Here is a 24,788-nt window from a genome sequence, read left to right on the forward strand (position 1 = left end):
ACCCCATACAATTCTCTAACAAAAGACTACAAGAATAAGAAAAAATTAGAAAAATTAAATATAAATTAAGTGTTTTTATCGGGTGAATAACTAAAGTCTATTATATAAATCTTAGACTCCCATTTCCTTTAAACTAAGCCATGTCAACATGTATATTTAAGATGTTGTAACAAGATGCAGATTTATCTTGTTTACATAAATATTCTTTGGAATATAAGAATCCGCAATTACTCTTGAAACAAAGTTAGGTTTACGGGAACATCCCTCCATCTTAAAATTATTCCCACAACAACAAAAAAATCATGTGATAAGATTTTACTTTCTGCCATATATTCTACTTAATGGATTTATATGAGTGTCTGGTCGATTCAAGTGCAAAATTTGAGTTTCCTAACTCTATTTGATTTAATTACTTTTTAACAGTAATTGAGGGGAAAAAGGTTATGGTTTTAGATTTTCAAACACAGCTCAAACCTTTCTTTTCTTGTGATTACTTGAAAATTCACATTGAACCTCAATCATAAGCCATAAGGACCTCAATCACATTGAACCCCTCTTTTCTTCTTTTCTTGACTTACAACGGGGAAAAGTTGAAAATCGAAAAAATCTAGTACTCTAGATAGATATTGCAGTCATTTGTTTTTGTTTTTTTCTAGAAGGCCGATAATTTAGAATAACAAAATATTACAGAAATTATTTCACAAAAAGAAAATCATAACAATCAGATTACTGATTGCATTTTTGTTCCATTTCTGTGCAGAGTGATATATCTGACTGCATAAGAAGGTTGAGCACTCTAACTCATGTCAACTGATTTTAGCTACCTGTGCGACCAATGCAATTTGGCAAGCGAAACTGAAGTATCAAAAAGGAAACCAAAACCTTTGCCCTTCAATGTCATTAACTGTGTATAATAAATATATTCTCTATGGAAGATTAATCCGATTGCAGACAGTAAAGTTGACGAATATTTCCTGAAGCTGCACCACAGAAATAGAAATAAAAGTATTATTAGCATAATCTATTTGATTTGCCAATATTAGTCAGAGCAAACATGATAAAGCTCCTCCATTTGCAATATGCTCCTTAACCAAATTCCTTTTTGACTAGATGCTGTTAATCTACATATAAAATACTCTCTATTCCATCATCTGTTAAATTATAACATTTTTCCTTCTTTTATTTCGAAAACTACTTATAGAGAAATTCTCTAGTTAAGTGTATGTTTGTATTATTATGCTTTGAAGAGGAAATGGAATACAAACATTCTGTGGTATTTTATTACTGATGGAGAATTGTAGTGTGCATAATACTAATATACATATATTAGCATTATGTATATTAGTATTATGCTATGAAGCAATGTTACACACACCAGACACAGAAGCTCCCAAGCTCAGATGATACACTCTAGCCCCAAAACTATCGAGTATGTTGAAGTACAACAGATTAAGAGACATTTGAATAAACGGTGTGTTTTGCAAAACACTGCGGAAACTTTATTAGATGTAGAGAGATTACAACTAATTACATGATATAGTCGATGTGGGACTATTCTATATACAAATATTCTTAACACTATATATTTACAAATATGAACACTTCCCCTTAAGCTTAAGCATATAAGTCAAATGCACCAAGCTTGTTACATATATAGTTAGTTCTTGGACTTCGCATGGATTTTGTAGGGATTTTGTAAACACGTTTGTCAATTTATCATTAAAGTTGAAAAAACTTGTGACGATGTCACCTGACTCGATTTTCTCTCTGACAAAGTGACAGTCTATTTCAATATGTTTGATCCTCTCATGGAAGACTGGATTTGAAGCAATGTGCAATGCAGCTTGATTATCACAAATAAGTGGCATTGGTCTTACTTCTTCAATTTGAAGTTCCTTGAGCAACTGTTTTAACCAAATAAGTTCACATGTTGCCATTGTCATGGCGCTTGACCTTGCAACTACGTTTTGTTTCTTACTTTTCCAGGATATAAGGTTTCCTCCAACACGTACACAATATCCAGAGGTGGACCGTCTATCGATTGGTGACCCTGCCCAATCAGCATCAGAGTATCCAACTATCTGAGTATGTCCTTTATCTTCATACATTTTCCTGGAACACACTGGATGTATCTCAGAATCCGAATAACAGCATCCATGTGTTCCTGACAAGGGGAACTTAAGAACTGACTTACCACACTAACTGCAAAAGAAATGTCTACGAGTGACTGTGAGATAATTCAACTTTCCAACCAATCTCCTATATCTTCCTAAGTCAATATAGGCTCCCCCTGATTGGTAGTAGTTTGACACTTGGATCCATAAGAGTATCAGTTGGTTTAGCATTCAACAAACTTGTTTCTTTCAAAATATCCATAGCATATTTCCGCTGAGAAATCACCAAACCATCTTTAGATTGGGCTACCTCAACACCCAATAAATACCGGAATTTACCAAGATCTTTTGTTTGAAATTGATTCGAGAGATGTTGTTTTAACTGGAGTATACCCTATTGATCACTACCGGTTATGACAATATCATCTACATACACAATAAGATAAATACACCTTTGGGCTGAGTAACGATAAAAAACAGAATGGCCAGCTTCACTACGGACCACACCAAACTGTTGTACTACAGTGTTGAATCTGCCAAACCAAGCTCTCGGAGATTGCTTAAGACCATAAAGAGACTTGTGTAACCTACACACCACATTCGATGACTCCCCCTGAACAACAAACCCAGGTGGTTGCTCCATATATACTTCCTCTTCAAGATCATTATGTAAAAAAGCATTTTTGATATCAAATTGATGAAGAGACCAATGTTGAATGGCTGCAATGGCTAGAAGAAGTCTCACAGATGCCATCTTGGCTACAGGCGAGAAGGTATCACTGTAATCCAATCCAAAAATCTTAGTGTATCCTTTGGCTACCAAACGAGCTTTAAATCGATCAATCTTACCATTTGGACCAACCTTCACTATATAAAGCCAACGACAACCTACTAAAGATTTCTCAGGGGGTAGAGGAACCAGTTTTCAGGTACCACTACTTTGAAGAGCACACATTTTCTCAATCATTGCTTGCGTCCACTCAGGGTGAGATAAAGCTTCACCTGGAGTTTTAGGAATAGAAACCGAAGACAAACAAGACAAACAAGTATACTGCAAAGGGGAAAGACGATGATAACATAAATCAATATAATGTGGAGAAGGATTTCGTGTTTGACGTATACCTTTTCGAAGAGCAATTGGAAGATCGGACTCGGGTTGCAGGATCGGATTTGGTGATGGCGGAGGCGTCGGAGGAGAGTCTACAATGACCTCAGGAACAGGTATGACCTCGGGGACAGGGACGACAGGCGTTGGGTGATGACGCTGATATGTTTGAAGTGGTCGAGAAGTGGGAGGGTCAGGAGCCATAGACCGATGGGGGATAATGGTAGACGGGACATTAATAACGGCCGGAAAAGGCGTGGAAGTACTTTCTTGAATGGGTTCTGGAGTTACGTGACTGGACTCGAAAAATGGAACAGACTCGAAGAAGGTAACATCGGCCGATATGAGGTATTGTTGTAGAGTATGTGAATAACAACGATAACCTTTTTGGGATCGATGATAACCAAGAAAGACACATTTTAGTGATCGAGCTGATAGTTTATCAAGACCAGGAGAGAGATTGTATACAAAACATGTGGATCCGAAAACTCGGGGAGGAATTGGATGATTGGTTGGAAAGTTGAATTATCTCACAGTCACTCGTTCAGACATTTCTTTTGAATAGCCTCTTCTCTATTACTTTTTTTCCTATGTAACCGCACTCGTGTTTTCATTTTCTGTAAGTAACTTTCCACCTTCCCATCTCAACTTCTAGCCAGAGAAGTCAATAGCGGTCTGGAGCGCCGCGATAACGGAGAGGAGGCTGTCTGTGGTGGGAAGGTTTGTGGCGACGCGGAAAAGGATCGCGGTCAATTCTAGGGTTTTCACGGGTCGCAGTAGCGGTTTCTGGACAATTTTTTTCCCCACTTAAGAAGTCAAAATTACCTTTTAAAATTAAAACATCTTAAGGATAATTTGGACTTTTCGCTTTCTTTTTTTTAGTGGTAAAGTTGTTTAACCTAGCCATTCTTCTTACTCTTCCATATGATGGGCTGATTGTAGGTAATAAAGATTCATGTCCTGCACCAAACATTCAACATGTACTGAATACTGATAGGACACCGAGTTCTTATGTGTGACGACCCAATCGATGAGGTCAATCCACATCAACACAGCTTCTAAAAGATGTAAGGATAATAGTCAAGTTAGAGGATTCCCTGATTTTAAGGGATTATTCTGTTATTAAAGAAAGAGGAGGGAAATGAATATTCATTCAGAAAGTTTGTGATAAAGTTGTTAGGAAAGTTACTCTCTGATTTAGGAGCAATTCTGCTCTAGTTTAGGAGTTCATGGAACTATGTATTACATTTTCTGTTTCATCCACCATTGTAAGAGCTTCAAGCTCAACCGTTTGCAATAAATAGTACATAATACTCGGTGTTCATCATATTTTTCTTGTTTCTATCATTCACTTTCATGCATAGTAAATGAACCAACATCAAAAGCAGTTTAGAGATGAGTAAGTCGGCTAAGGGAGATCAAATTAAAAGGGCAATCAAGTATAAACAAAACAGATTTCAAAGTTATAGAAAGAATGATAGAAACATGACTGATTTCTTTGGCGTTGACTTTAGAACCATTTACTAGAGTTATGAAGTGAGGAAATTTGAGAGAGGAAATGGAAGAGAATAAGGAATGATTACCACCAGTATGATCAGAGGCACTAAATCAATCATCCAAAGATTGTGATTGTAACAAGATTGTGATTGTAACAAGATTGAGATATGAAGGTCGCAGAAGCATGAACACCAGAGATAGTCGACCTATGAAATGATTTTTTGGGAAAATCATGAAGAGAGTAGTAGCATATTTTTTTAGTGTGACCTATTTTATTGCAATATGTGTGCATTGAAGACGGTCCATTTTTAAAATTAAAAAAAATTGAGTGGACCAGCAAGCAACAACTCAAGATGGAGACAAAATGAAGGCAACAGTGACTTTTGGACTGAAGAAGTGTTGTTTGGATATTATTTTTTATTTTTATACAGACCAAGGAAGATTCAAGGGTTCTACGGACCAGAGATAGAAACCCTTAGAAGAAAAATTAATCAACTTTGGATACCATATTAAGAGATGTTGATAGAGTATTACACCCTCCGTCCAACAATGAGTGATTCAGTTGACCATTTCACATAAATTAAGATAAATAAATAAATAAAAGAGAGAGAATGATATTTTTACTAAACTACCCTTATTATATATTTGGAATAATGAAAGTAATATTAATTAGAGGGTAAAATTGGAAGAAGTGCATTGGAAATTGAAATTGGTCATTCATTTTGAAACATTCATCTATTCCAAATGGGACACTCATTGTGGGACAGAGGAAGTAAAATATTTGTGAAATGCTTGAGTGATTTGCACTCAACTGATCCATCATATTTATATATATTACTCCCTCCGTCTCATAAAAAGTATATCATTTATACTTTTCTCATGTCTCAATAAATGTCTTTCCACTGCTATACCCCTATTTATTAATTTTAATTTTTTTCAACTACTCCATTAACTATAATAAATAATGGTATTTTAGTAAATGATATTAATTTTATCATTAAAATCAACACATCTAATCATTTTCTTAAAAACCATGCAGAGCTCAAATAAGACACTTATTATGAGACGGAGGGAGTACTAGAAATGCAATTTACATTTACAATTACAATGAGATTAATAACAATGCTATTTCCTAGGTGCATGGATGTTATTTTCCAGATGCAAGACTAAATAAATTGCTACAACTTCCAATACTAATAATTGCTACTGATTCAAACATTTCATAATTGCTATTAATTCCAACACTTCACAACTCAGGGCATTGCAGCTTTGTCTTAGTATATGTGAATGATATCATCATCACGTGATTCTAAAGCTTTTATCTAACTCATTAGCAGACACAATCTCTCCTTATGCCTAAAAGATCTTTGACGGCTAGATTATTTCTTGGTTCACCATCTACCTAATGGTTATCTACTTAAGTCTTAAGCTAAATACATAAGAGACCTTCTCACCAAAGCCAATATGGCCACTGTCACCAAAGTTGGGTCTGACAATGTTTGTGATTCAACACTGTTTAGGTTGATATAGGAGCTCTGCAATATGCCATTGTGACCAGGCCTTCCTCTGCAATATACACTAACATGTGTGAGCATTAGTTTGTTTCTTGAAGAGAAAGCATCAAGGCAAGTTTAGATCATCATTTCTTCTCATCACGATCTCATCTTCTTCATCAAGCTTGAAGTATTGATCAAGGGAAGAAGAATTGGAGCAAGCTTGGGTGGGATTTCCATTGCATGTGTGAAGATCCTAACACCTTGAAGAAGAAGAAAGTTTGTGAAGCTTCGATCATCGTCACCTTCATCTTTCCACCTTCAATTTCCAGGTTTTAACAATTTAAGGTGGGGTTCTAGGTAATTCATAGCCATTGCATGTTAAGGTTATGTGAAATGGTAGAATCCATGCTTAGGTTATGTGAAACTTGCTTGTTTTGTGAATGCGTGATGAATTTGGTGTGTTCATGTATTGATGCCTTGCATGTGTGATCTTTGTGTGTTTTGATCCTCTAAACATGTTAGTGTATGTTAGGGTTTGATTTATGGTGGATTGGGGGTCTGAAATGGTGTTAGAACATCAATGGCACCCATGTTTCTGCTTTATGTTTAGACAGAATGCAGACAGCAACCGATTGCATCAAAACAGCAATCGATTGCACACCTTGTAACCACTATAAAATGAGTTTCGTAACTCCGTTTGGAACGCGTCGGATGCGTTGGAAAGCTAGTTCAATGCTCTACCCTATGGTGAAGTAAAGTGAGGCGTGTATGTCTTAGTTTCTGGTAGAAAGTTTGGATTTCATGAACCCTAGTTGGTTTGATTAATGATGTGATAATATGCTTGAATGCTTATTTATGATTAATTATGATTATGGTGGCATGTAAAGCCCTACTTGGATTTCTTAGTGTAGAGTTGTGTAATAGTATGAATTAAGTCATAGCATGTTTATATGCCATGTTTCACTGCTTGATCTATAATGGTACGTGGATTATGACGAAATGGCATGAACCCGAATCACACCCTAATTGATGTTTGGATGTTTGTCATAGTCGACGACTAATGGTGTGCAGGTGTCGTCTAAGATAACCGGCGGAAACAGTTGGATACTCGCTGAATGTGAGTGTGGTATACGAAACTCTAATCGGTTGTGTAGTAGTTGCGAGGAAGTCGACCGTTCAACCGGTGACAAATAATAGAGTAAGATTCTAGAATAATCATTTAGGTTAAAGGAAAACCATAATGATATGCATGTGAATGCTTGCCTAATGAATAATATTTGGTAAGTGAGTGAGCCCTAGGATTAATGAAGAATCTGACGGTGAGAAAGTCCGGAAGTGATGACACTTCAATCTTTGATAGAAATTGATGTAAGGGTTCTGAGATAATGTGAACCGGTAGGTGAAAGTTCGATTCTTGCGTCTTGGCTAATTTGTGGTTCGAAACGCAGGAGAGTAAGTTCCAAAAGTAGGAAGATAGGAGACCTTTGGATACCGTCTTAGCAGGGCATGATCCTGAAACCAAGGAGGCAGGTAATGCTGGATACTGTCTTGGTGGACATGGTCTCGTGCTAAGGGGGCAGTAACATCCATAAGAATCAGCCTTGAGGACAGCGGATTTAGTTGTTCGTATATTCGACTCAATGTGGCCAAAATCTGTAGCTTTTGTTGTTCTGCATGCCAAGGTTAAATAGGAAGTCATCTTTCACGTTAAGTGTGAAGTTAAATGCTTTGATCCTTAGTTTTACGCATAGTAAGCGAAAGTAGTGCTAGAAAGATGCAAATAAGGATAGTGAACCCTATAGAATCGAGTTGACCCATAAAATAGGGAACTCCACTAAGATATAGTTATCTCACCCCAATCATGTTGTTTTTTAGGAAATTCGAAGAAGGATTAAGGAATGGCAAGACGACCTGCAGACTTGAAGACCTAGATGTCTTTTGTTTAGTTTCCGCTGTGTATTTCTGATTAGTTGTATTAGATATTCACTATATTAGTTCTTATGTACTATGTCATGTACCTGAACTAATATAATTTTGAATGACATTTAGACGGTGATTGCACTCAGTACCAAATTTTAATGCTTCAAATAATGCGATTCTAGATGCGTATTTCATGGGGTGCTACCACTGCTGAGATCCTATAGCTCGAGTCACTTCTACAAGAACTAAGGGTCAAGCATCAAACTCCAAGGATTTTGTCTAACAATTTGAGTGTTGTTTCTCTCTTTACACAATCCTGTCCTCCCCTCACACACAAAGCACATGGAGTTGGACCAAAGGTCATCAATGAGAAGAGATGGAGGGAGTATAAGACATAAAAGCAAAGGAATGAAGGTTACCATATAACCAGTCCTTGAAGTACATATGAAGCACAGACGTCAATTCTCGTTTACGATTGTCTTCTAGAGAAGCTTCGTGTATTAGCCGCCTTATCTCCTCTAAGTTTTTTTTCTGATAATAATACACAATTCTATTCAATTAAACCAATTGAAACGTATATATATATATATATATATATATATATATATATATATATATATATATATATATATATATATATATATATATATATATGTTCGACAAATAGCCTAGTAAACATACATTTTTATGCTGAGACGCCGCATATGAATCTGGTAATGCAAATGGGTTGTCTTTTGTAGATCCAATGGATTCTCCTGCAAGCCAGTTTGGAATCTGCAGACAATAAACAAATAGAAATAAGAGCTCTATGAAAAATAGAAAAAGAATATGGTTTTTAAATTAGCTATAAAGAATAAAATAGATATTTAAAAAAACTTGGAAAAGAACAAAAAAAGATACATCTCAACCCCTCTTCATCCATACATCTTTATAGAACAGTCACAGGATACAAATCAAAACATTCCCTGCTGAGTCTAACAGTCATACCACAAAATTTGTGAACTGATCAGGGTCCACTCGTGTAGCAGACTCAGCTTGAACATCAGATACACCAGCTGGATGAGATAATGAATCATGTGGATCAAGAATGCCCAAAGCCAGAGCTTCATCCCATCTGTTCACTGTGGGCAGAATTCCAACTTCACTCATATGCTCCTCCAACTGGGGGTAACATGTATTATATGGTGCTACCTGACAAGTAACAGGAGAAAATATCTCAAATAATAAGTTCAAAAAGGAGAGTGAAGATTTTAGAGAAAATATCCATACCCTTATCAGAAGCTAATACCATTATAAGAAGCATAACTGCATAATTGTCGATGAAAAATAGAAATAAAAATAACAATTTTACTGAATGTTTAACAGGCTCGGATGCTTATTCTTGCAGTGTCAAATATAATAGCATCGCAAGACTGTATGGATGAATTAACCTTTTTTATTTATTTTTACTTATATTAACCATAGCATTACATGTCAGGCTTCAGATGCTTTGTACTGTCAGAAGAGAACAAGGGTTATGACTTACGATGGGAATTTAAGATGCAATCTTCTTGCACGTGGTGGGTAGAACCATGGTAGCAAGGAAGGTGTGAGGTGTGGATTCTGTTAGAGAAAATAATTCAAAGCAGAGAAAGGGAGAAGGTACGAAGAGTAGTAGAGTATGGCAATTGGGTGGGTAGGCATTTCCTAAGTAGTGTATTTCCAACAACTGCCAATACTACTATAGGATTGTACTTTTACAATCTTTGGCTAAATGAGCAACCCTGATTTTGCCTCAGACTTGTTTCACGATATAGTCATAAATTACTGTGATGAAGTATAGAAACAGTTGTAGTTTGTTTGGGATGTAGCTCCTCCTTTGTACCAATAAAGAGATGTAGAAACAATAAAAACAGAGAGGGAGGGTCTGAGGATGCTCACCTGCAGTTTATGGTTATCACCAATTATAAGAGGTTGCTGGTTCACTCCCAAAAAGAAAACACATTCACGACAGTTGGCAATACAAATATGTTTTGCGGCCACAATCACATGAACCCTTTCACAGTGTTCGACTCTCACAGCCTGTAAACAACAACAAAAAAGTGAAGATCAACTTCAGCACTCATAATAAAGCATCAGTTACTCTAATACTCAAACAGACAGATTAACCATATCCCAAAACCTACCAAGTACCAACTAAATATCTTAATTTGAATGTTATAGAACAGTCATCAAAACCATTAGTGATGTAAGTACTGCAGAGATTTATTTCAAAAAAATATTAAAATGTGGAATAGAGGTGAAAGTCCAAGTAATTTTACCTATTTCTATCCACTAACAAATTCAAAAACAAAAAATAGAATGGACGAGATTGTAGACTATGTCAAAAAAATGTAGCATATGTCAAAAAGGCCCATAAGTACAATTGTTAAATTGTAATAAGTCTTTCTATATTAACAGTGTGTGCGCGACTAGACTACCCAATAGTGTAGCTAACTAATGAATGGCTAATAAGTTTCTTTCTAATGGAGTTGCAGCACGTAGTTTGATGAGCCACATTAAGAACTGCAAAAAAAAATTCTTCGAATTCATATTATCTGATGGTGTGTCAGGAAATTCAGAGAAGTCTGGGCGAGGGGAGGAATAGAACAAGTTTAGGATGTACATATGAAAGAACCTACAGTATAAGTTGATTGGGTAACTATTTCCCAAAACTGAAAATGCAATCCTGCCATTTCGGGGAATTTTGCAGAATTTCTTTGATCTCTGCCATTCTGAACCATGGGTCTTGATCCTTGGCAAGTTTCTTCAGAGAAGTTTACCTAATAATAACATCTTTGATTCCATAATGTCCATATTTGAAGTTCTATTAGAAACAAAACAAGTAGGATTTATATCTTTCATTTAATATACAGAAGATCAACTCAATATGATTAGTAAATTATGTTGAAATATCTTTTTAAAGCAACTGGTATAAATTGATCCATGTAACCAAATCGACCGAGTGAGAAAAGACTTTTGTTGTTAGTATACCACTTCAAATGCTCCAAATCCAAACTCCAAACAGGTGATATTCTCTAAGAATGACATGAACATAAATGTGTAAAAGATGATTAAAAATTATGCTCTTAAAGGCCAAATTTCTATTTTCATTGTAATTAGATGACAATAGATATCTACAGGTACGGATAGTAGTCATCTGTGACTTGTCCAGTTGGATAGAAATGATTGTATGTATCTGCTCCATATCCAAGCAAATATATGCTAGACGGGGTAGCGAATTCACAAGTATTTGTGGATATCAATTTTTCCAAAAAAATGCATTCATGTAATTATTATTTTTTGTATTTATGTAGAATTTCTTCCTCCTCTTTTAACAACACAAGAGATCATTAATACATTGCACTCTTACTATTAGAACAAAAATTATTAATCAAACAATAAACACATTATGAAATTAGGTTAGGATTTCTTTCATGTAAGTAATACTTATGAATAAGTAATTTAATATTTTTCATAATTTTACTAGTTTACAAACGGGTTACTGATATCCACAGAAACGGATACTATTATCATGGCCTCCATATACATTAACTAATAGGTAGTCGAAATATATGTTTATTTTATTCGCAGGTATCTGTTAAGCTATTAGCCATGTGCCCGGGCCAGGACGGTTTTTACTTCCGGATAAGGATTTCTTTTCCATCCCAACTTATAATATCTTCTCGCTAACCAACAGGCAATGCATGTATCTATGTTGGCAATTTCGAATAGCGGCACAAGACCCCAAAAATGCTATAGCGGGATATGCGCTATTGCATAGACAAAAAAACAATATACAAAATAAACATTAACCCCAACAAGATACATAATTACACAAAATTAAAGTGTAATCATACTTGATAACTATAATTAACTTTGGTTTTTTGTCAATAATATGAAAAATCAAAACCCAATATAATTTAGTTACTGATTAAAGTTGAAAAAGTAATCAAAATGACAACCCAGAAAACAAGAAAAACAGAAGCAGGAAGAGTTTAGCAGAAGACCAGAAAAACTGAAGCAGAAGAGTTTCAGAGGAGACCAGAAAAACAGAGGCAGAAGAGTTTTGCAGAAGATTAGAAAAACAGAAGAATGGAAGAGCTTCGCAGAAGAAAAAGGAGAAGAAGAAACAGGGAAGAACAGAGGTTCCGCAGAACGCGAAACACCGAAGAAGGAGAAAAGTCCAAACCAGAAGTGGAGTTGTTATCACTTTGCATTAGGAGAAAGATAAACCATAGGTAGAAACACAGAAGGAGAAGAGAGGGTTCACCCTCGAGAAGAAGACAATCAGGCACTTATAATATAGCGAAATGATCAGGATACCCTTAAAATAAACTGAACGGTTAACATGAGGGTAATTGAGGGATCTCACTCTTTTAACCAAATTGTGGATGCAAACAAGCATTTTGAATGTGACTTCGCAGCAATTTGCGGCTGCCACACCTGATGAACATGGCTTACCGGCTGGATGTCATCGCTTCTCTGCGATCCAGCGCTAAAGCGACTTGGTAGCAACATCGGCATATATAAATGAAAGGGCAAAAAAAACGGATGCATAACCCAAGCTATACAATGGATGCTAAAACGATGTTAATATATTGGTTATACAATACTACAGCCATTAATGATAGTCCGGGTTACATTGGTAAGAGAATTTTTAATAGAAAAAATCAGTTCCATTCTCATTTCTCTTTCCTACTAGAATTTTAATAATCTGCACACAGAAAAACTCATTCACTTTAAATGGACAATTATCATATCAGGTTCATGTTCTTTGAGTTTCACTTACCACTCAGGATGACATCATGAAAGCAATCATGAAAGCACAAAAATAAAATATCATTTCCCACATTCCTCTTAGAAGGTAAATTCCATAGATGTTCTAATACATTATTAGACTTATTATGCACCTCTTAAAAAGCAGAAAACAGATATCATTTACCTTGCCAACTGCTCCAAGAACTATTGTGGCATCTGAGCATCCATAGACAATGGCATATCTCAAAGGTGCTAAGACATAGACGGTAGACTCTTGGCAATTTAGAACCTGCAATGACCAAACACAAATATAATATCATTAACAGAACACTTTCCATAATAAGTTGAACAAACATCTCAACATCTAAAACATGTGTAGTAAGATACATACATTAATAATGATGACAGAGTTGTTTTCCAATTTCATTAGGTTTCCAAATCTGGTTCCTTATTTAATTGAGGTTAGGCAGAGTAACATGTACTAATAGTACGTATATTAATACTACAGTACACTAGACCTAATTCCTACATCGGTATCACGACTTCCGGTTTTGGAGACCTTGCTTCTACATAAAAACCTAGCCGGCAGCCACAGTTATTGTGGTTCTCTTTGCCATCTTCATTGTGACATTGTTAGCTGTTTCCAATGTGGTGTTTGAAAATTTCGTTGTACCAACTTTCTTGCTAGTGCTGTCGCTGCCTGCTGAATGAGTCGGCACTGTTGACCTAGCTGTATGGTTCTCCTCACCAGCTCATATGGTCACCATTCATATGCTACCGTTCACATGTATGTACAGTCCTTACTCACCATTCTTAAGGTCGCTGTAACCAGTGTGTACGAACATTATTCACTAGTCTGTACAGGTGCTGTTTATCTCATGCCCATTGACACCAGTAGTTTGTTCTTTTGTGGCTGTTTGTTGTGATTACTTCCTTTGACTTAGACTATGAGGTGTACCTCGGGATTCCCTCAGGATTTGGTCCCACAAGTGGAACAAACAAAGTGTGTACATTGAGTTAGGCTTTATGTGGGCTAAAACAGTGACCTCGAGTATGGTTTGGGAGATTCACAAAAGCAATGATGTGCCTGGGCTCTAAGCACTACAGAGGAGACCATACACTTTTCTTTAAACATTCATTAGGGGGAAAACTATATGTATTTCTTATTTATGGTGATGACATTATTATTCAATAATAAAGGTCCTATAAAGTTATTTTGTACTCTCCCCCTCTCATACTAGGTGTTTCCCTTTGAGTTTTGCACATTATTTAAGATAATGATTAGTCATGTTGATTACAATGATAAAATGAGGTTCATTTACTAAAATGCTTTTAGTAATTGAAGTAAGTTGAGTTGAAATACAATAAATAAGGATATATATATTAGTTGAAAAAATTAATAAAAGTTGCATTGGTATTCTAAAGGGACAAATAATTTGAGACATAGAAATATTGCAAAAGGGACACTAAAAATGAGACGTGGAGAGTAACGATAAATCAACTATTACTATTGTTCATAATCATATTCAACATGACAGGACTAGACCAACACTCTATCAATCAAGAAAAAACTACATATCAAAGTGATAAACTGCCTACATCCCTTATATGGGCAATAGTTGGCAGATGGGTTATCAAAAAGGATTGCCCACAGAAGAATTCAGTCAACTTAGTTGCAAGCAGGGAAAGATAAATATTCACTCACCAGCTTGTGGAGAGTGTTATAAATATGTAATTATTAATAGGCTCGTTAATCAGGTCTATTAGTTTAGAGTTTGTATATATGTTCATATTCATATTACTTGCATGCTTAACACAATTAATCATTTTCAAAATATTTTTCGACGTATTTTACACACTACATTTGTTCAATCTAATATCATATTATTCAGTGTCTCTCTCTCCTCTATTTTTCTCCTTCACGGGCTAAATCCTACACTTTCAACAGCACAAAATCCAGCAATTTCAAAATTCAGGCACAAAACTCCATGAGTTAAGCCCAATCGAAAGCATCGGTCCTTTTTCATTGTGGTAAGTTGGAAATTGAATGGCTTAGTACCCAACAAGTTTAGAATTAGATGCATAACATAAGTCCATTTTTGTAAGTATATAAGAAATATAATACGAATAGTTAAATAGCCTCGTGAGAGCTGTTATGGATTCAATTCCTTTAATTTTTCTTGCATGTCTATATTCTCTATGGTACACATTCGTAACTTTATTTCCTATATTATAACAGATTTACTATCAGTGATTTGGCTTAATCTTAGAAAACTAATTATGAGCTTTAGTCTATATAATGTAAAAACCAATTTTGTAGTTATGATTTGGATATAACAACATTCCAAATTTCATTTCAACTTGCCTCCTACTTAAGATCAATAGTTTGGGAGATATTTGAAGGTTATAAATATAATTGCAAAGATGATAGCAACGTTGAATATGAAAAATTAAAATTCCAACTTAACAGAAGAAGACATTTTAGAAACAAACCTTAACAGATGAACATTTCATGTCAGATGCATGCTTCACATAAGAAGCTTTAGAGACCCCTTCAATGAAACACGAATCCCTGGTACTAGCTGAAAACTTAACCGAGACAGTGCATGCATCAGTCATAGCAACATCTTGATCAGTGCCACTGGCTGGCCCATTTTCCTTTGCAGAAGTCCTTTCAGAAATATGTTCCAAAGCAGAAGTTATATTTTGCATAAGCCAGTCATGAACTTGCGTAACAGAAACAGGAATGGCAGGCATGTCGGGATCCGAATTCGCAAAAAATGGAGATGATTGACTTAAACAGTTTCCTTCAGCCTTATCGCCAAACTGAACCAGGAACCCAATGTGCTCAAATCTATCCATAGTTAAAACCTAAGACAATAACGTCAGATGAGCATAATACTAATAGGTCTAAAAACATAATACTAGTAGGCCTAACGACTAAAAAGACATATCTAAATTTAAAAATTCAATGATAAAACCTACAATAAAAGAAAAATTATAAGTTTATAGACATTCCTTACTTGACTTTATTTAACACTACATACCATATCCTATGAAGTTTAATTGATTAAGAGAAAGACAATATGTCATGCCAATAATTTATTCATTGTCAAATGCATGTGAAACTAAAATTGAATTTATACAAAGCTGATGCATGTTCAACATCCTATTCCTTATTAAATTATGATAAAATTGTTTTGATTCCAAACAAAGAGGAAGAGTCAACTACCAGCATAGTTGTCCATACAAACTGTCCATTTTATTCTAGTCATATCAGCAATCTCTAGCACAAACATGTATATAAACCAACATGTTTGATTTCATTTAGTGCACTGTAGGTCGAGGCATCTCAAACTCAATTTTACCAAAGCTTACCTCAACCTCATTCTTAATAACCGGCCACATATATACAGTATATTTCACTAGATGTTACAGTTTATTTCACTAGATATTACAGTATATTGAAATAACCAAATAAATGAAGATCATCCAACCAAATTCTCTTGATGTCAGATGAATCGTCAAATAACTTACATTAAAGTTATGTTTGGTTTGGCGGTGGCACTTATTTTCTCACATCCCAATCCAATCAAATAAAACGTGAAAACTAGAAACTCCAAATTAGAGAAGTGGCCAAACGCACGGTGGGTGCGGCATTCCACCGTGGATACAAACAGGCATTAAAGCTCAAACAGAATTGGAACTGCTTGAGATATTACTAAGGGCATATAAATTGGCAGGAATTCTGAAGGGGTAAGCCATCTGATAATGTTCTTATTTTATTAATGGCACATTTGTTAGCACTATTTAATTAATGGCACATTTGTTAGCACTAATTAGTCACATTAATGTTGACAATATATGGTAGCATTTTCCCAAAACATTGATTCACACGTGCAAACACCCCCACTCCAAATTAATAATAAATATTGCATTGGTATTTTAAAGGGACAATTATTTTGAGACAGAGAAAAAGTGCAAATAAGACACTTTTTATGAGACAGAGGGGGAATAAGTGAAACAAGAATACGGCATACTACGTACATATTATAGAATCATGTCTTCTGCCTTCCACAAGGATTCTTCGGCATTATCAGTATCTTACTACACATAAAAGTCGTATCTTGATTCAATACAAAAACAATCCCAATCAATTTGAATCCCTAGTGTGTATCTATTATGGTCATAAATCTCATCTTGAATTCTGATACTCTATGACAATCCCGATTAGCTGATTAATTTCATTAATTCTTATAAATCATTGCCTAAACTTAGTTTGGTCACCCATTTTTTGTCGAACTTTTTACGGCCAGCCATTTTTCTTTTGTTATTTGATTCATGATTTGGATCTTGAATTATTATTATTATTATTATTAAGAAATGTGGTCGGGCCTAACTCAACCCTACAAAACCGGTTGGTAGAGTGAGGGTTGCCCCCACTTATAAAGTCATGTTCAGGCCATATATTGTCCGATGTGGGACTCTTAACACACACCCTCACGTCCAGGACTGGACATCTGGAGCGTGGAAATAAATGGTGGGTGGCCCGATAGCAGAAACCATAGTAGGTGGCCCACTGGATCTTAAACCAGGCTCTGATACCATGTTAAGAAATGTGGTCGGGCCTAACTCAACCCTACAAAACCGGTTGGTAGAGTGAGGGTTGCCCCCACTTATAAAGTCATGTTCAGGCCATATATTGTCCGATGTGGGACTCTTAACAATTATTATTGTTGAAATACAAGAGACTAAGAGACATTTGAATAAACCGTGTGTTTTGAAAAGCACTACGGAAACTTTATTATATATAGAGAGATTATACTAATTACATGATATAATCGATGTGGGACTATTCGATATACAAATATTCTTAATACTATATTTACAAATATCAACACTCCCCCTCAAACTTGAGCATATAAGTCAAATGCACTAAGCTTGTTACATATATAATTAGTTCTGGGGCTTCGCAGAGATTTTGTAAACACGTCTGTCAATTGATCATTAGAGTTGACAAAGTTTGTGACGATGTCACCTGATTCAATTTTCTCTCTGACAAAGTCACAGTCTATCTCAATATGTTTGGTCCTCTCATGGAAGACTGGATTTGAAACAATGTGCAATGCGGCTTGATTATCACAAATAAGTGTCATTGGTCTTGCTTCTTCAATTTGAAGTTCCTTGAGCAACTGTTTTAACCAAATAAGTTCACATGTTGCCATTGTCATGGCTCTATACTCTGCCTCGGCGCTTGATCTTGCAACTACGTTTTGTTTCTTACTTTTCCAGGATATAAGATTTTCTCCAACAAGTACACAATACCCAGAGGTGGATCGTCTATCAATGGGTGACCATGCCCAATCAGCATTGGAGTATCCAACTATCTGAGTATGTCATTTATTTTCATACACTAGACCTTTTCCTAGAGCACATTTGATGTATCTCAAAATCCGGATAACAGCGTCCATGTGTTCCTGAGAAGGGGAGTTTAAGAACTGACTTACCACACTAACTGCAAAAGAAATGTCTGAACGAGTGACTGTGAGATAATTCAACTTTCCAACCAATTTTCTATACCTTCCTGAGTCAGATAGAGACTCCCCCTGATTGGGTAGTAGTTTGACACCTGGATCCATAGGAGTATCAGCTGGTTTAGCATTCAACAAACATGTTTCTCCCAAAATATCCATAGCATATTTCCGCTGAGAAATCACCAAACCATCTTTAGATTGGGCTACCTCAATACCCAAGAAATAGCGAAGTTTACCAAGATCTTTTATCTGAAATTGATTCGAGAGATGTTGTTTTAACTGGAGTATACCCTGCTGATCACTACCAGTTATGATAATATCATCTACATACACAATAAGATAAATACACTCTTGGACTGAGTGACGATAAAAAACAGAATGGTCAACTTCACTACGGACCACACCAAACTGTTGTACTACAGTGCTGAATCTGCCGAACCAAGCTTTCGGAGATTGCTTAAGACCATAAAGAGACTAGTGTAACCTACACACCATATTCGATGACTCCCCCTGAGCAACAAATCTAGGTGGTTGCTCCATATATACTTCCTCTTCAAGATCACCATGTAAAAAAACATTTTTGATGTCAAGTTGATGAAGAGGTCAATGTCGAATGGCTGCAATGGCTAGAAGAAGTCTAACAGATGTCACCTTGGCTACAGGCGAGAAGGTATCACTATAATCCAATCCAAAAATCTGAGTGTATCCTTTAGCTACCAAGCGAGCTTTAAATCGATCAATTTTACCATTTGGACCAACCTTCACTATATAAAGCCAACGACAACCTACTAAAAATTTTCCATGGGGTAGAGGAACCAGTTCTCAGGTACCATTGTTTTGAAGAGCACACATTTCATCAATCATTGTTTGCCTCCACTCAGGGTGAGATAATGTTTCATCTGGAATTTTAGGAATAGAAACAGAAGACAAAGAAGACAAACAAGTATACTGCAAAGGGGAAAGACGATGATAACATAAATCAATATAATGTTGAGAAGGATTTCGTGTTTGACGTATACCTTTTCGAAGGGCAATCGGAAGATCGGACTTAGGTTGCAAGATCAGATCCGATTATGGCGGAGGCGTCGAAGGAGAGTCTTGAATGACCTCAGGGACATGTATGACTTCGGGGACAGGGACGACAGGCGTTGGGTGACGACGTTGATATGTTTGAAGTGGTCGAGAAGTGGGTGGGTCAGGAGCCCTAGACTGATGGGGGATAATGGTAGGCGGGACATTAATAACTGCCGGAAAAGGTGTGGGAGTACTTTCTTGAATGGGTTCTGGAGTTACGTGACTGGACTCGAAATATGGAACCGACTCGAAGAAGGTAACATTGGCCAATACTAGGTATCGTTGTAGAGTATGTGAATAACAACGATAACCTTGTTAGGATCGATGATAACCAAGAAAGACACACTTTAGTGATCGAGCTGAGAGTTTATCAAGACCAGGAGAGAGATTGTGTACAAAACATGTGGACCCGAAGAGTCGGGGAGGAATTGGGTGAAGTGGGGAATTGGGAAAAATGATTGAATGAGGGACTTTATTGTTAAGGACAGATGAGGGCATGCGATTTATAAGGTAACATGCAGTTAGCACAGCATCCCCTCAAAACCGAAGTGGAACATTACCATGGAGAAGTAGCGTCCGAGTGGTTTCTACAAGATGTCGATTTTTGCGTTCGGCTACCCCATTTTGTTGAGGTGTGTGAGGGCAAGATGTTTGATGGAGAATACCATTGCGTGAGATAAAATTTTGAAATTGTTGGGATAAATATTCACGGGCATTGTCACTTCTTAAGGTACGGAAAGACACACCGAATTAAGTTCTTATTTCTTGATAGAATTTTTCAAAAATAGAAAATAATTCAGATCTATTCTTCATTAAAAATAACCACATGCAACGTGAAAAATCATCAATGAAGGTGACAAAATACATAGACTCAAGAGTAGAGACAGTACGCGAGGGACCCCAAACATCGGTGTGAACTAAAGCAAAAGGGGACGAACCTCGTTTATTGACTCGATTGGAAAACTGATCACGAGTGTGTTTCCCTATCTGACACGACTCACAATGTAAATTAGATACCTTCGATAAATTTGGCACCAACTTATGTAGTTTGGAAAGACTGGGATGACCAACTTATTATTATTATTATTATTATTATTATTATTATTATTATTATTATTATTATTATTATTATTCCCTCCGTTTTTTTTAGAAGTTGTTTTGAAGAAAAAAATTGTACTAACATATAAGTCGTTTCACAATACTAAGGAAGCATTAATGTTATTTTTTCTATTATACACCCTTAAGCATTTATTATCATCTCTTCTTTTAATTATTTAAATTTATCTTTCCTGAAGAAAAATATTGTAAAATCCTTCCTAATTTCTCTTTCCTACACAACAATGATTCATTTTCTTTATACGTGTGAAAAGTCCAAAACGACTTATAAAAAATCAGAGGTAATATTATTATTATTATTATTTCAGTTTAATGAACATGCATCGACAGCGTCGAATAGTTTTACACCGTCATCCAATGAAAGCCCATTGCATTGCCGTGTAAACCTATATTATAACCATCTTTAAAAAAATAACTACCAACTGCCAATTCTAGTTTGATGTCTATGTATTGCAAAATTAGTTTACACTCACCGCACATGCCCCTTTTTTCTCATTTCTTTTTAATAAAGATATTAAATTATTTTGACGTTAGTATATGATGTATCAGCTTATAATTTTGTCATGTGACTTGTTTTTTTTTTTAAAAACACCATATTTTTATTGATAATGCATCTAACAAGTTACAATTTATAATAAGATATGATTCACTATTCAAAAATAAGTTACTTATTCACAAGTTAAATCTCAATGTGAATGTCAGGATTCGTGATTAGTAGCCTGATGCTATATCATGAAAATCAGAAATACAAAGTGCAATATACTAGAATTGACAAAAATCAATCTTCTCCACATAATAGAGTAGTTTTATTCCATTCACCTAATTGATGTTTTAAGCAAAAAGAAAAGATTACCGAATGACCTATTTTTCTTCCAAAATTGTCCCTTAAATAATTTCTTAATTTTCTCTACCAAAATTACCCCATAAATGATTAACTTCACAACATTTCAAATAAAAAGAAACTGAAATAAGGATAACTTTTTAACATAACTTCTCACAATTTATACAATATTTTTCTTTTCTAAATGAGTTTATTCACCAAGTTTATTACACAAATAATTTAAATTAAAATCAAAACTAATCAAAAAAATCGCTTTTACTTTTGATGCGCATGTTCATTAAAAAAAAGTGGATCCCTTTAGACGCTAGTTTTCCATAACAAACATTCAAGTAATATAGGCTACTTCCATGGAATGGCATAAAAACAGGATACTTATTCCAGTCATGGAAATCAGAGTGACTAACTGGTTGTATTTCATTTTATAAAATAGACATGAAATAATCTAACATTGGTAAAATTACAAAACCATAAGTATCACAAAGTAAATTAACAAACCAACCTGTAATTCTTCGCCTTCCCCTTGACTCTCGCCGTGCTCTGCTAGAAGTGATAGAATGTTAGCCATGTGCTTTTGTAGATACAATAACTGATGTGCCTCTTCATCAGCCTGCGAGGGCATAAAACGCCTACTGTTGCTGCGCATAAGCTGCAAAACATTGAATTTGACGTCAGAATTAACACTATTCAGCATCAACATTATTAATGTCTGTCCATATTAGCAAGCTCAAAATAGCTCAGAATCAGTTCCAAATAGGAAAAAAAATTAAGGTTCCACTTTTCAAGAATAACTAGAAATCATTGTATCATAGGTTTCACTGCATTCTTAGACGCATTGTATCTCATGAGTTTTTTTTATGGAAAAATAATATATATAATAAAATGTGGTAAAAAAACAACCTAGAAAGTACAACCGACAAACTGGCACAAGGACTACAAAAAACAAAAGCCAACCAAAGAAACAAAGAACAGAAGCAGCCAAAAGCAAGCTACACCGAGAAAAACCAACTACAACAAAACAAAAACAAAGTCCAAAAACAGCAGTTGCACTACGAACCTCCACCCAACAGTACGCCAGCTAGAACTCAGACCACCAGACCCACCATCAACAGACCAAAAAACACCAAGGCTACACCTGAATCACTGAACACTCCAAAGCAGGCCAGACCTCTTGAACTGCTATTGGTTAAGACACTGGATAGGATTCTGAAGCCAGTCAGAGAAGGAGAAGCAGTTCACAGATGACCGACTACCGACAACAGAACCAACTCCAAGCAAAAAAAATACTCTTCTTTTTCAACTCTTTCACGTTTGTTATCTTACCAGAGAAGTGTATCTCATTACTCGCTAACCAAATAGACCAAATGACTGCATGCCAAATCATGGCAAAAACTCTTCTAGACTTGGACTTAACCCCTAAAGATAAAAAAAAAAATTCAAAAAGAGTCCTAAGATTCCTAGGAAGAGCCAACTGAACCCATAACCACCCAAAGATCCCATACAAGACATTAGAGGACAGAGAACAAGTAACAAACATGGGAGTCGGATTCTATCCAATCCCCAAAAAGGGTGCAGGAGATAGCCGCCAGATCCACAATAACCCTCCTCATGAGTTAATACTAGTTTTAATTCCTATTATCCTAAATCGTATTTAGCATACATATCAATAGACTATTTTGCTAGGCGTATTAGTACTAAATTATTCAAAAACTTCTACCATATTTTTTCCTCATGCTCTCAGGTTAATCAAAACTTATCTAAGAAAACTTCTGAAGTAAACTGAAAAACCATTTTTTCGGCCAACAAGAAGCTTAAAGAATTAAAACAAGCTTGTTAGCAACTTCATATGGAAACATAAATAGAACAAAAATAATAGACAGAATCACATATGTTATATCCAAAATCTAAAATATATCTGGATTCAAACATAATCACAAAATACTAGAATAGTGTAATAATTTAAAAAAGTGAATAAATTAAGCATAATCACACGGTGCTACAAAGTTCAAACGGTACAAAAATACTAGAATAATTGATGCTGAACCTTAACTACATTTCATGCATTGGATTGCATTGCAAGGATTGAGATTCGAAATTGAGAAATGAGCTTAACCTGAAGAGGAGAGAGAGCAGAAAAGTAACCATCGAAAGCAGAAGTAGAAGGCCAAACATCGGCAACAGAGGCAGAGTCCTTGTGAGAGCGGGGGAGCAACCTTTTGTAGGATTGAATGTAAAGGAGCAGAACCAGATCGTGAATGTCAGCACCAACGGCGTCGTTTTGGCCAGGCAGAGCCCTTACAAGAGGTTCAGAATCGGAGTGGTGAACGGAGGCGAGGGTGTCGAGGAGGAGTCTAGCTTGGTCGGCGGAGATCTGGAGAGAATCGGAGATTATGGCTGAGTCGACTCGATGATTAGAGGAAGAGTCGAGAAGCTTCTGTTTCAATGTGATTAGGGATTGTGTGGGATCGGAGAAGATGAGCTTTGGGATTGGTAAGAGACCGAACTCGAATGGCTCGCGTCTTGGGTGAATCACGGTGCTCCCACGTGACGTGGAAGGTTTGATTGGGTCCGTCATTGAGAGAGAGAGAGAGAGAGAGAGAGAGAGAGAGAGAGAGAGGTGGCAATAAGGTGGAGTGAAATAGATCGGAAAATTAGAGGAGGAGGATGGAGAGACGAGGGTTGCTTTGCGGTGGAGTCGCCGTGTAGGGGTGTGGTGACGTGGCTGTATGTGGTTGGGTTTTGTGGAACTATGCCAAATTATTTCGAACAATGTTTGAGTTGAGAGTGAGAATCCATGTTTTTGATCAAATAAATGTTTCTTTTTAGTGTTAGATATTATGTTAAAAATAAATATCAATAGTGATTCTAGAAATGTAATTTTTTTTTAAATAGAATTTGATTCTAGAGATGTGGAATTTTTTTATTTCTTTTTGAGAAAGTGATTTTGCTATTCTTAATTTTATAAGTTAAAAATGATTTACATATTCTTAATTATACTTAAGGTGATAGTTTTTTATTTTAAATGAATATTTTTGTGGTTTTTTAACACGAGCTTTTAAAAAAATTTACAAGTTTTTTATTTTTTTTAAAATATTTTTTAAATAATTTTTTAGCTTATAACTATTTAATGTTATTTTTCTTCTACTTTAATTTTTATTATTTAAACTAATACTTAATTTTTCTTATATAATTTAAATAAAATAAATATTTATTTTTTAACTGCAAGCATAAAAAAATCAAATTTTATATAAAACATTCATAAATATATTACTACAATTTTTCTCCATTTTCTTTCTAGTCCTTTATATGTCATCT

General features: G+C 35.6%; 1 protein-coding gene across 1 annotated transcript; it reads right to left on the reverse strand.

The window, feature by feature from the left end:
* Positions 1 to 521: 521 nt before the first annotated feature.
* On the reverse strand, positions 522 to 24,293 carry LOC127091614 (uncharacterized). Its single transcript, XM_051030299.1, has 9 exons — positions 23,587 to 24,293; positions 21,976 to 22,122; positions 15,405 to 15,782; positions 13,096 to 13,200; positions 10,053 to 10,193; positions 9,120 to 9,323; positions 8,814 to 8,906; positions 8,552 to 8,663; positions 522 to 980 (listed from the first exon to the last, which is right to left on the reverse strand). The coding sequence occupies exons 1-9, from the start codon at positions 24,046 to 24,048 to the stop codon at positions 937 to 939; spliced, it is 1,686 nt and encodes a 561-aa protein (XP_050886256.1). The 5' UTR covers positions 24,049 to 24,293; the 3' UTR covers positions 522 to 936.
* Between the last annotated feature and the right edge of the window lie 495 nt (positions 24,294 to 24,788).

This window comes from Lathyrus oleraceus, chromosome 6 (assembly GCF_024323335.1).
Source record: "Lathyrus oleraceus cultivar Zhongwan6 chromosome 6, CAAS_Psat_ZW6_1.0, whole genome shotgun sequence".
In the NCBI taxonomy this organism is placed as follows: domain Eukaryota; kingdom Viridiplantae; phylum Streptophyta; class Magnoliopsida; order Fabales; family Fabaceae; genus Lathyrus; species Lathyrus oleraceus.

Coding starts and splice junctions, on each gene's coding strand:
- LOC127091614 (XM_051030299.1), bottom strand. CDS start 24,048: ATGACGGACCCAATCAAACCTTCCACGTCACGTGGGAGCACCGTGATT. Junction 22,123..23,586: donor CTGCTCTCTCTCCTCTTCAG/GTTAAGCTCATT, acceptor AATGTTTTGCAG/CTTATGCGCAGCAACAGTAG. Junction 8,664..8,813: donor CGGCGTCTCAGCATAAAAAT/GTATGTTTACTA, acceptor TATTATTATCAG/AAAAAAAACTTAGAGGAGAT.